At 47.6% G+C, this 11,700-nt stretch overlaps 1 protein-coding gene across 1 annotated transcript; it reads right to left on the minus strand.

Moving 5' to 3' along the window:
- Nucleotides 1-596: 596 nt before the first annotated feature.
- Nucleotides 597-10,136, minus strand: LOC149445361 (uncharacterized). Its single transcript, XM_089653899.1, has 2 exons — nt 10,004-10,136; nt 597-4,839 (listed from the first exon to the last, which is right to left on the minus strand). Exon 2 carries the CDS (start codon nt 4,835-4,837, stop codon nt 2,912-2,914), a length of 1,926 nt encoding a protein of 641 aa, XP_089510025.1. The 5' UTR covers nt 4,838-4,839; nt 10,004-10,136; the 3' UTR covers nt 597-2,911.
- Between the last annotated feature and the right edge of the window lie 1,564 nt (nt 10,137-11,700).

Raw genomic sequence — 11,700 nt, forward strand, 5'->3', positions numbered from 1 at the left:
GGTTCATACCTGAGGACCATGAAGTATCTTGAGTACAGAAAGGCAGACTGGAGCAATCCATGGTTCATACCTGAGGACCATGAAGTATCTTGAGTACAGAAAGGCAGACTGGAACAATCCATAGTTCATACCTGAGGACCATGAAGTATCTTGAGTACAGAAAGGCAGACTGGAACAATCCATGGTTCATACCTGAGGACCATGAAGTATCTTGAGTACAGAAAGGCAGACTGGAACAATCCATGGTTCACACCTGAGGACCATGAAGTATCTTGAGTACAGAAAGGCAGACTGGAACAATCCATGGTTCACACCTGAGGACCATGAAGTATCTTGAGTACAGAAAGGCAGACTGGAGCAATCCATGGTTCACACCTGAGGACCATGAAGTATCTTGAGTACAGAAAGGCAGACTGGAGCAATCCATGGTTCACACCTGAGGACCATGAAGTATCTTGAGTACAGAAAGGAAGACTGCAACAGTCAATGGTCCACGGCTGAGGACCATGAAGTATCTTGAGTACGGAAAGGCAGTGTCAGGGCTCCGGGTATGACCAGAAGTGTGTGGACTGACACAGGGAAACGCAGGCTTCAGATATGGTATAAACAACAATTTATTAAGACTAACAATACAAAACGCAGTGCAAAACTAAACATAAACACAGTGCAAACAAACCAAACCACCTACAGATAACAATACATACAATGCAAGAGTCGTCAGGCAGGCCGGGTCAGTAGCAAACGGGCAAACGGAGTACCAGGAACAGGCGGTAGAGTGGTCGGGGTCACAAGCTGGGTTCAGTAACTCACGGGCAGCGCGGTGCAGAGGGTCAGGCAGAGAATGGTACATAGACAGAGGATTTGTAACTAGGCCTGAGTTCTGAAAAAGCCATGCTACGACCCATGTGGACAGCAACCATCTGCTTCTGCTGCTATTGCTGCAAAGTCTGAGCTCACACTCATATTGTTGAAGAGAACTTGTTAAGGTTCAATTAATACTCCCCATTCTCTCTGTTAATTCCTATTTTTCAAACACTACCCTGCTGTATAGAACGCCTGCCAGAACCAACCACTAATTTAACTGTAGCTATGGTCTTCCTCAGAGGCATAATATGAACCTTCAGAGCTCTGGTGTAAGAAACCATGAAGGACCCCTCTGACCCTGCCCTGGGCCCTTTCCATCAGTCCCAGGGCCCTTTCCTCTGGTCCTGGGGTCATTTCCTCCAAGCCCAGGGCCCTCTACTCCTGACACTTTCACACGTTCTGCAGTGGGCCCCCTTCCCGCCATCTTGGGGCCCCCCAACAGTGGTGAAACACCAGGGCCTGGTCACAAGTGCAACCTTTGCGACCCTGGTAGTTCCGCTACTGGTCTTGCTAATGATTTTTAGATATATATTTCAAATAGATTTGGGTTATCCTATCAGTATGTGTTGATGTGTAACATTTTCCTAGACATGAGGCCAAATGAGGGAACTCAAGTATTTTCCACACAAAAGTGACAATTTGAAATGAAATATTAGGTCTACTTTAAAATTTTTACAGAGTTTTTCAGCCACCTAACTTCATAATCCAATTCCATTTTTATTCTCTTGGAAGGATTGTGGAGTATTTGTTTTTTTTCCCACTGTTTTTAATTACTAAAAAAACTAGAATATGTACACCATTAGGGCCATCTTAATGGCATCATGAGCGCCTGGGCAAAGCAATGCACTGGGGCGTTTACCAGCCTGCCCCAATTTACACACCTACTCTCAAGAATTAAAGTATGAATAGTTGATAGAATCAAACTTTCAATTAAATATATTTTAAACAATAAGAAAACATGCCGTAAATCAATGACTAATAAACACAAATCACAAATGGCACAGTATTCGGGGGGGGGGGGGTGTGGCTGAGGCAGAAAGCCACAGTACAGTGGGAGTCAGGTGGGCACAGTACAGGGGGGTCAGGAGGGTACAATACTGGGATCAAGAGGGCATAGTACAGGGGGGGGGTCAGGAGGGCACAATACTGGGATCAGGAGGGCACAGTACAGGGGGTCAGGAGGGCACAATACTGGGATAAGGAGGCAACAGTACAGGGTTGTCAGGAGGGTACAAAACTGGGATCAGGAGGGCACAGTACAGGGGGATCAGGAGGGCACAGTACAGGGGGATCAGGAGGGCACAATACTGGGATCAGGAGGGCATAGTACAGGGGGATCAGGAGGGCACAGTACAGGGGGATCAGGAGGGCACAATACTGGGATCAGGAGGGAACAGTACAGGGGGGTCAGGAGGGTACAAAACTGGGATCAGGAGGGGACAGTACAGGGGGGTCAGGAGGGTAAAAAACTGGGATCAGGAGGGCACAGTAAGGGGGGGGTCAGGAGGGCACAATACTGAGATCAGGAGGGCACAGTACAGGGGGGGGGGGTCAGGAGGGCACAATACTGAGATCAGGAGGGCACAGTACAGGGGGAGTCAGGAGGGCACAATACTGGGGTTAGGAAGGCACAGCACAGGGGGTCAGGAGGGCACAATACTGGGATCAGGAGGGCACAATACAGGGGGAGTCAGGAGGGCACAAAACTGGGATCAGGAGGGCATAATACTGGGATCAGGGGGCACAGTACAGGGGGAGTCAGGAGGGCACAGTACAGGGGGAGTCAGGAGGGCCCAGTACAGGGGGAGTCAGGAGGGCCCAGTACAGGGGGAGTCAGGAGGGCACAGTACAGGGGGAGTCAGGAGGGCACAATACTGGGATCAGGAGGGCACAGGTTCTGGGATCCAGGACAGTTTAGTAAAAAGCGTGACTGTCCCAGCAAATCCAGGACAGTTGGCAAGTATGATGTAATGCAAGAATTTCATAGGGCTCCCATGCCCCTGGATCCCCTGGGCAGTGCCCAGAAGCGCCCACGCATTAAGCGTAATCACCAGTCATTGTCATCATCATAGTAATTTTCAATGTCATTATCCATGTCATCATGAATGTCGTTATCCTTGTCATCATGAATGTCGTTATCCTTGTCATCATGAATGTTGTTATCCTTGTCATCATGAATGTCGTTATCCTTGTCATCATGAATGTCGTTATCCTTGTCATCATGAATGTCGTTATCCTTGTCATCATGAATGTCGTTATCCATGTCATCATGAATGTCGTTATCCATGTCATCATGAATGTCATTATCCATTTCATCATGAATGTCGTTATCCATGTCATCATGAATGTCGTTATCCATGTCATCATGAATGTCGTTATCCATGTCATCATGAATGTCATTATCCATTTCATCATGAATGTCGTTATCCATGTCATCATGAATGTCGTTATCCATGTCATCATGAATGTCATTATCCATGTCATCATAGATGAGCAAATAGTTACTAGCTTTGTTTACACCTGCTGCAACTGTTGTAGCTTTTAGAGGTTCAGCTGCAACAAGTGGAACATTTTGAGATTCAGCTGCAACCAGTGGAGTGTTTTGAGGTTCAACTGCAAGGACTGTAATATTTTGAGGTTCAGCTGCAATGGGTGGAATGTTTTGAGGTTCAGCTGCAATGAGTGGAATGTTTTGAGGTTCAGCTGCAACTGTTGTAGCTTTTAGAGGTTCAGCTGCAATGAGTGGATCATTTTGAGGTTCAACTGTTTTTGCTTTAATTTTAGTTTTTGATGGGGTTTGTGACCAAACAGGGGCAATTGGCTCACGTTTAAAGCCTGGCACTTCTATCTGAGGCACATTAGAAACACTTCTACTTCCTATGTATACATTATCATCAGCTGCAGAGAGTGAAGCTTTTTGAACATCCTTCACAAGGACATCTTTTCCAGCACCCACTACAATTTTTGATAGCCCTGAATGCAAAGTCTCCAAGATCACATCCTCCTCCAGATCACCTACTTTATGGATCATTTTGCTACCCATCCCTTTGTCCAAATTATACTCATCTGCTGAAACACGAAGCAACATTTCTGCTGTCTGTAAGGCAGACATTGGGTCGGTATTTCTACTCAGCTCCTCAATTTGAGTGATCTTCTTATTTAGTTCAGCCTTTTCCATTTCTAGATGTTGGATATCATTGGAGACGGAAAGGGAAATCTGTTTTTTTTTCCCGGAGATCTCAGTCAGTACCCTTTTCTCTAGTTCGTCTTGTTTTATCCTGATGTCTTTCATTATGGCGTTGACTTTCTCAGCTACACCACCTGCCTCATTATCTATCTTCCTCCTGTGATCCTGCAGATTCTGGAGCATTGCTTCAGTTTCCTCTTTCCTAGAGGACAATTTCTCCAGAATCGGTTCCAGATTTTTTGTCTGTTGCTGCAAGAACTCACTTATTGTGCTCACTTTGTGCCCACTGTGGTCTGAGGTCATGCATTGAACACACATACAAGTTCTATCATCAGTGCAGTAATACTCCAGGATCTTCTTGTGGACGGGACACTTTCTGTCCTCCAGGGAAGTGGTGGGATCGGTGAGGACATGTTCTGGTGATGTGCTGTGTTCCTGTTTATGCAGATCACAAAGAAAGGCTTCACAGTGTAGACACAATGTAACGGCTGGTACAGGAAGGTCAATACAATACCTGCAGACATTCTTAGGTTTGTCTCCCTTTGGTTCCATAGAACGGAAATGGTTGGCAATGTTGGATAATCTTGGATTCTTCTTCAATTCTGGACGTCTCCTGAACTCCTTCATGCATTCTGGACAGAAGTATTCCCTGTCATGTTGGTTGTCAAATGTTTTTGTAATGCAAAACTGGCAGAAGCTGTGTCCGCATATCAGGATGATGGGATCCGTAAAAATGTCCGTACAGATGGAGCACGTCACCTCAAGCTTCAGTTCAGCAGCCGCCATCACTAAAAAGAAAAGCAGGAAAAAATAATCGAATTATGAAGTACTGAAAAAAAAAAGAGATGCAGCTCATCCATTGTAAAATTGTCAAAGTGGTTGTAAAGCCTGAAAGTTTTAGGTTTTTTACCTTCATGCATTCTATGTGTGAAGGTAAAAAACCTTCAGTATGCAGCAGGGGCGGACTCACAACTCATGGGGCCCCCGGACAATAGGGGATCACAGGGCCCCTGTGTCCTTGCCCAAACTCAAAAAAGCCTATGAAAAAGGTACAAGGGGCATCTCATGGGGCCCCCTACTGACCCCGGGGCCCTCGGGCGGTGCCCGAGTTTCCAAATGGTCAGTCCGCCCCTGGTATGCAGCTCCCCCGAATACTTACCTGAGCCCAATCCCGATCCAGCAATGTGCCCAAAAGTAACTGCTGGCCCAACTCTCTGCCTCCTCAGAGACAGCAATGGGAGCCATTGAGGAGGCAGCAAGGGCACACAGAGCGGGGCTCAGGAGTGAGCATGCACGAGTGCCCCCATAGGGGCTTGCTATGGGGGCACTTGACAGGGGGGAGGAGCCCAGAGTGCCAGGGGGGGACCCAAGAAGAGGATCAGGGCTGATTTTTGCAAAACCTTTGCACAGAGTAGGTAAGTAGAACATTTTTGTTAAGCCTTTAATATAACTTTAACCATTTCAATACCGGGCAATTTTACACCTTCCTGCCCAGGCCATTTTTCACGTTTCAGCGCTCTCACACTTTGAATGACAATTGCGCGGTCATACAACATTGTACCCAAACTAAAATTTTATCATTTTCTTCACACAACTAGATCTTTCTTTTGGTGGTATTTAATCTAATTTAAATAACCCAAATTAGGATGTATTATTTAGTTTGTAGGAAAGTTATAGAGTTCACAAACTATGGTATAGATCTGAATATTGATCAATCCTGAAGTACTGACAGCCAATCTAATTTCTTGAGGTCCAAGAATGTCAGAATAGTACAGATATCCCCCAAATGACCCCTTTTTGCAGAGTAGACAGTCCGACGTACTTCATAAGAGGAATGGCGAGTATTTTGAAGTTGTATTTTTTTGTCATAATTTTTCGGAAAATTAACAAAAATTAAAAAGATTATTTTCATTATTTTTTTTTTTACATACTGTCACCAGTGCAGTACAGCGTTACCATATAACTGGCATGGCGATGAACAGGGACACTGACTGGTGACAGTATGAAAAAAAAAATATATATATATATATATTTTTTTTTCTTTTATTATTTAAAATTTTTTATTACATTTTTTTTTTATTTTATTTAAGATTTTTTTTTCTTATTTTACTAGGACCAAAGTAGTACAATGTTACCATAGTAACATTTTACTACTTTGGGGAAGTGATCAGTATTTTTTTTTTTTACACAATTTGCTTATAGCAAAGAATGACTTTGCTATTAGCAAGCATTTACCTAAATTAAATCAATTCATTCAGGGTTTTTTGTTTTTTTTTTGTGCTTAGCTGTGATTTGGTCACAGCTAATCACATGACATGTGCATGTGATTAGCTGTGACCATTCACAGCTAGGCACTAGTATACAATGGATGGCATGCATGAAGCCATCCATTGTATACAACTGTCATGTGACCTGCTGTGATTGGTCACAGCAGGTCACATGGTACCAGCAACGGGGGCCGATACTCAGATCTGTCATCGGCCGTGTCCGAGGTACACAGCCGGTGACAGATTGCGCCGCTGCGCGGCTCTGCAACCGCGCAAACTGCGCATGTGCGGAAAGCAAAAGCGCTTTTGCCGCCGCCAAACGGCCATTGGCCAGGCGGCTAATGGTTAAAATGGCCATAGTCTCTGGGGTGACACCGACAGGACTCGCTCCACAAAAAGGTAAGTTGTAAAGAAAGCTGTCGAGCCGTGCGGTAGGTGTCACCCGGTGCAACTCGCACCCCCCGCACCAGTCTCGGGACGCCACTGATCAGAGCTGCCAGCTATAGCCGGCGGTGCTGATCAGTGTATTCGATGGCGAGAAAGGCTCCATGCCGTCAGAACACAATTGCACAGCGAGGAGAATCCCACCATCCGCATTGAATGTGTGGATGGGGGAATCGGATCTTTTTTTTTTTTTTCTTTCAACTGGATGGTTGAATGGAAAAAATGATGAATGTATGGGCTGTCTAGGCAATATAACAATGATGATGAGGTGCAGTTCATATGTCAGACATTTCCTGAAGCTTTATTTCATAATTCATACATGTACAAAATAAAAAGAGAAATAAAATATTTTATATGAAATATTACACTCACGAGACAATTAACAACCTGCACCCACTTGGCTCAGTAGATAGCACTTTTGCCTAGCAGCACTAGGGGCGTTGGTTGGGATCCCAACCAAGATGGCACCATCTGTTTGCATGTTCTCCCTGTACCTGTGTGGGTTTCCTCCGGGTCCTCCAGTTTCCTCCCACACTTCAAAGACATGCTGGGAGGCTAACTGGATCCAGTATAAATTGGCCCTAGTATGTGTATGTATGAATGTGAGTTAGGGACCTTAGATTTTCAGTTCCTGGAGGGCAGGGACCAATGTGACTGGACATTATAATGTGTGTAAATTGGCGATGTAATATAAGTACCCAGGGGCGGACTGGCAACTCATGGGACCAATGGGCAATAAGGGATCATGGGGCCCCTGTGTCCTTGCCCACACTCAAATCACATCCAAAAAAACCTATGAAAGATACCATGGGCATCTCATGGGGCCCCCTACTGACCCCGGGCCCGCGGGCAGTGCCCGAGTTCCCAAATGGTCAGTCCGCCCCTGTAAGTACCTGTAATAAATATTACAATTTTAATTTAGAAACATTCTAATGTGGTCAGAACAATATCTTTATTGCTTTATCCTGAAATATGGAGCTGAACTACGGCCCAAGGGCCACATCTGACCCGCTACAGGATTTTATCTGGGCCACATCTAGGATCAGTGGGGTATCCTCAATGTGCACAGGTGGCTGTTTATGGTCTTTGCTTCAATACCTCCCCATGTAAGGGGGAATTCTGAGGGGGACCCTTATGCAAGGTGCAGGGGCGGACTGACAACTCATGGGGCCCCCGGGCAATAGGGGATCATGGGGCCCCTATGTCCTTGCCCACACTCAAAGCACACCCAAAAAACCCTATAAAAAAGGTACCAGGGGCATTTCATGGGGCCCCCTAATGCCCAAGTGCTCGAATGGTCAGTCCGCCCCTGGCAAGGTTTGACTCTGATGGGGACCCTGATATAAGGGGGGTTGATATGCAGGGAACTCTGATGGGGACCCTGATGTTAGGGGGGAAATTCTGATGGGGATCTTAATGTAAAGAACGACTCTGATGGAGACCCTGATGTCTGGGGGGAAGGGGGTGTTGAAGGGAATCTTGATGTAACGGTGGAGGACGTTGATGGGGATCCTGATGTAAGGGGGACTCCGATAAGGACCCTTATCTAAGGGTGACTCTGATAGGGACACTGATGTTAGGGGGGGGGGTGTTGATGGGGATCTTGATGCAAGGGGGACTTTGATGGGGACCTAGATGTAAGGAGGGGGCGTTTATGGGGATCCTGATATAAGGGGGACTCTAATCGGGATCCTGGTATAAGTAGGACTTTTATGGGGATCCTGATCTAAGTGGGGGAATTTATGGGGTCCCTGATGTAAGGGGGGCGTTGATGGGGATCCTGATGTAAGGGGGACACCAATTATCATCATGATGTAAGGGGGGGGCATTTATGGGGACCCTTATGTAAGGGGGGCTCTGATGGGGACCCTGATGAGGAGGGGCATTGATTGGGATCCTGATGTAAGGGGGGACTTTTATGGGGACCCTGATGTGTGGGGGGGGTTTATGGGGATCCTGATATAAGGGGGACTCTGATGGGGATCCTGATGTAAGAGGGGGAGTTGATGGGGATCCTGATGTAAGGGGGACTCTGATGGGGACCCTAATATAAGGAGAGGGCACTGATGGGGATACTGATGTAAGGGGGACTCTGACTGGGACCCTTATGTAAGGGGGCTCTGATGGGGACACTGATGTAAGGGGGGGCATTGATGGGGATCCTCATGTAAAGGGGACTCTGATGGGGACCCTGGTGATGAGGGGCATTAATTGGGATCCTTATGTAAAGGGGACTCTAATTGGGACCCTGACGTAAGGGGGAACTTTTATGGGGACCCTGATTTGGGGGGGGGGTGTTTATGGGGATCCTGATATAAGGGGGGAGCTGATGGGGATCCTCATGTAAAGGGGACTCTGATGGGGACCCTGATGAGGAGGGGCATTGATTGGGATCCTGATGTAAAGGGGACTCTGATCGGGATCCTGATGTAAGGGGGACTCTGATGGGGACCTTGATATAAGGAGGGGGCACTGATGGGGATACTGATGTAAGGGGGACTCTGAATGGGACCCTTATGCAAGGGGGCTCTGATGGGGACACTGATGTAAGGGGGGCATTGATGGGGATCCTCATGTAAAGGGGACTCTGATGGGGACCCTGGTGATGAGGGGCATTAATTGGTATCCTGATGTAAAGGGGACTCTAATTGGGACCCTGACGTAAGGGGGAACGTTTATGGGGACCCTGATTTGAGGGGGGGGGTGTTTGTGGGGATCCTGATATAAGGGGGGAGTTGATGGGGATCCTCATGTAAAGGGGACTCTGATGGGGACCCTGATGAGGAGGGGCATTGATTGGGATCCTGATGTAAAGGGGACTCTGATCGGGACCCTGATGTAAGGGGTGTGTTGATGGGGACCCTGATGTAATGGGGGACTTTTATGGGGACCGTGAAGTAAGGGGGGGGGGCGTTGATGGGGATTCTGATGTAAGGGGGAATCTGATGGGGACCCTGATGTAAGGGGGGACTTTTATGGGGACCCTGATGTAAGGGGAGGTGTTGATGGGGAACCTGGTGTATGGAGGATTCTGATGTATTTGGGGCTGTGATGTAAATGGGCCTCTGACAGCAACTCTAATATAAGGAGAACTCTAATGGGAACCCTGATATAAGGGGGGCTCTGATGGGGATTGTTTTCGACATGGAAATATTTGTGGCCCTCGTACTGAAAAGTTTGAAGGCCCCCGGAATCCATGGAACATCTATAAGAAGTCTTGTCCCCTGAAATCCTTTCTTACCTCCAGCACTGTGTGATCTCTCATGAAGTCGCCAGGATTTTGGTCGCTGAACCTTTAAGAGCTAAGAGAGCTTTAATATTGAAGTAAATCCCTACCGAGGAACGCCGCGCTGAGTCGGCTGGACGGAACTGGTTTACATGGCTGACTACTTCCTCGTAGGAAACGAAACGTTGGCTCTTCCCCTATTTAACCCTTATGTCTGAGTGCAGATCCAAGTGTGCCGGAGGAAAGTTTAACTTCTCCTCCTATTGACAGATTCACTATCTCTGCTGGACGTCCCTTCAAACAATAACTACTCTTTCATTGCAAAAAAAAACAAAAAACTCTTTAACCCTTTCATTGCCAGCGGGGGGGTTTCCCGTATCCAGGGGCAGACTGACAACTCATGGGGCTCCTAGGCAATAGGGGATCATGGGGCCCTGTGTCCTCACCCACACTTAAAACCACACCCAACAAAAAAGCCTATGAAGGGTACTAAGGGCATTTCATTAGGCCCCTGGGCAATAAGGGATCATGGGGCCCCCGTGTCCTCACCCACACTTAAAACCACACCCAACAAAAAATCCTATGAAGGGTACTAAGGGCATCTAATGGGGCCCCTGGGCAATAGGGGATCATGAGGCCCCCGTGTCCTCACCCACACTTAAAACCACACCTAACAAAAAAGCCTATGAAAGATACTAAGGGCATCTCATGGGGCCCCTGGGCAATAGGGGATCATGGGACCCCTGGGTCCTCACCCACACTTAAAACCACACCCAAAAAAGCCTATGAAAGGTACTAGGGGCATCTCATGGGGCCCCCTACTGACCCTGGGCCCTCGGGCAGTGCCCGAGTACTCGAGTGGTCAGTCCGCCCCTGCTTGTATCCCATAACTACTCTTTCATTACAAAAAAAAAAAGAAAAAAAAAGCTCTTTAACCCTTTCATTGCCAGCGGGGGGGGGGGGGGGGGGGTTTCCCGTATCCAGGGGCAGACTGACAACTCATGGGGCTCCTAGGCAATAGGGGATCATGGGGCCCCCGTGTCCTCACCCACACTTAAAACCACACCTAACAAAAAAGCCTATGAAAGATACTAAGGGCATCTCATGGGGCCCCTGGGCAATAGGGGATCATGGGGCCCCTGTGTCCTCACCCACACTTAAAACCACACCTAACAAAAATGCCTATGAAAGGTACCAGGGGCATCTCATGGGGCCCCCTACTGACCCTGGGCCCTCGGGCAGTGCCCGAGTACCCGAATGGTCAGTCCGCCCCTGCTTGTATCCCATAACTACTCTTTCATTACAAAAAAAAAAAAAAAAAAAAAAAAAGCTCTTTAACCCTTTCATTGCCAGCGGGGGGGGGGGGGGTTCCCGTATCCAGGGGCAGACTGACAACTCATGGGGCTCCTAGGCAATAGGGGATCATGGGGCCCCTGTGTCCTCACCCACACTTAAAACCACACCTAACAAAAAAGCCTATGAAAGATACTAAGGGCATCTCATGGGGCCCCTGGGCAATAGGGGATCATGGGGCCCCTGTGTCCTCACCCACACTTAAAACCACACCCAACAAAAAAGCCTATGAAAGGTACCAGGGGCATCTCATGGGGCCCCCTACTGACCCTGGGCCCTCGGGCAGTGCCCGAGTACCCGAGTGGTCAGTCCGCCCCTGCTCGTATCCCATTCACTCCAATGGGTTGCCCTATGTGTGT

The sequence above is a fragment of the Staurois parvus genome, unplaced genomic scaffold (assembly GCF_062004578.1).
Source record: "Staurois parvus isolate SC_StPar_1 unplaced genomic scaffold, SC_StPar_1.0 ptg000726l, whole genome shotgun sequence".
NCBI classification, from domain to species: Eukaryota; Metazoa; Chordata; class Amphibia; order Anura; family Ranidae; genus Staurois; species Staurois parvus.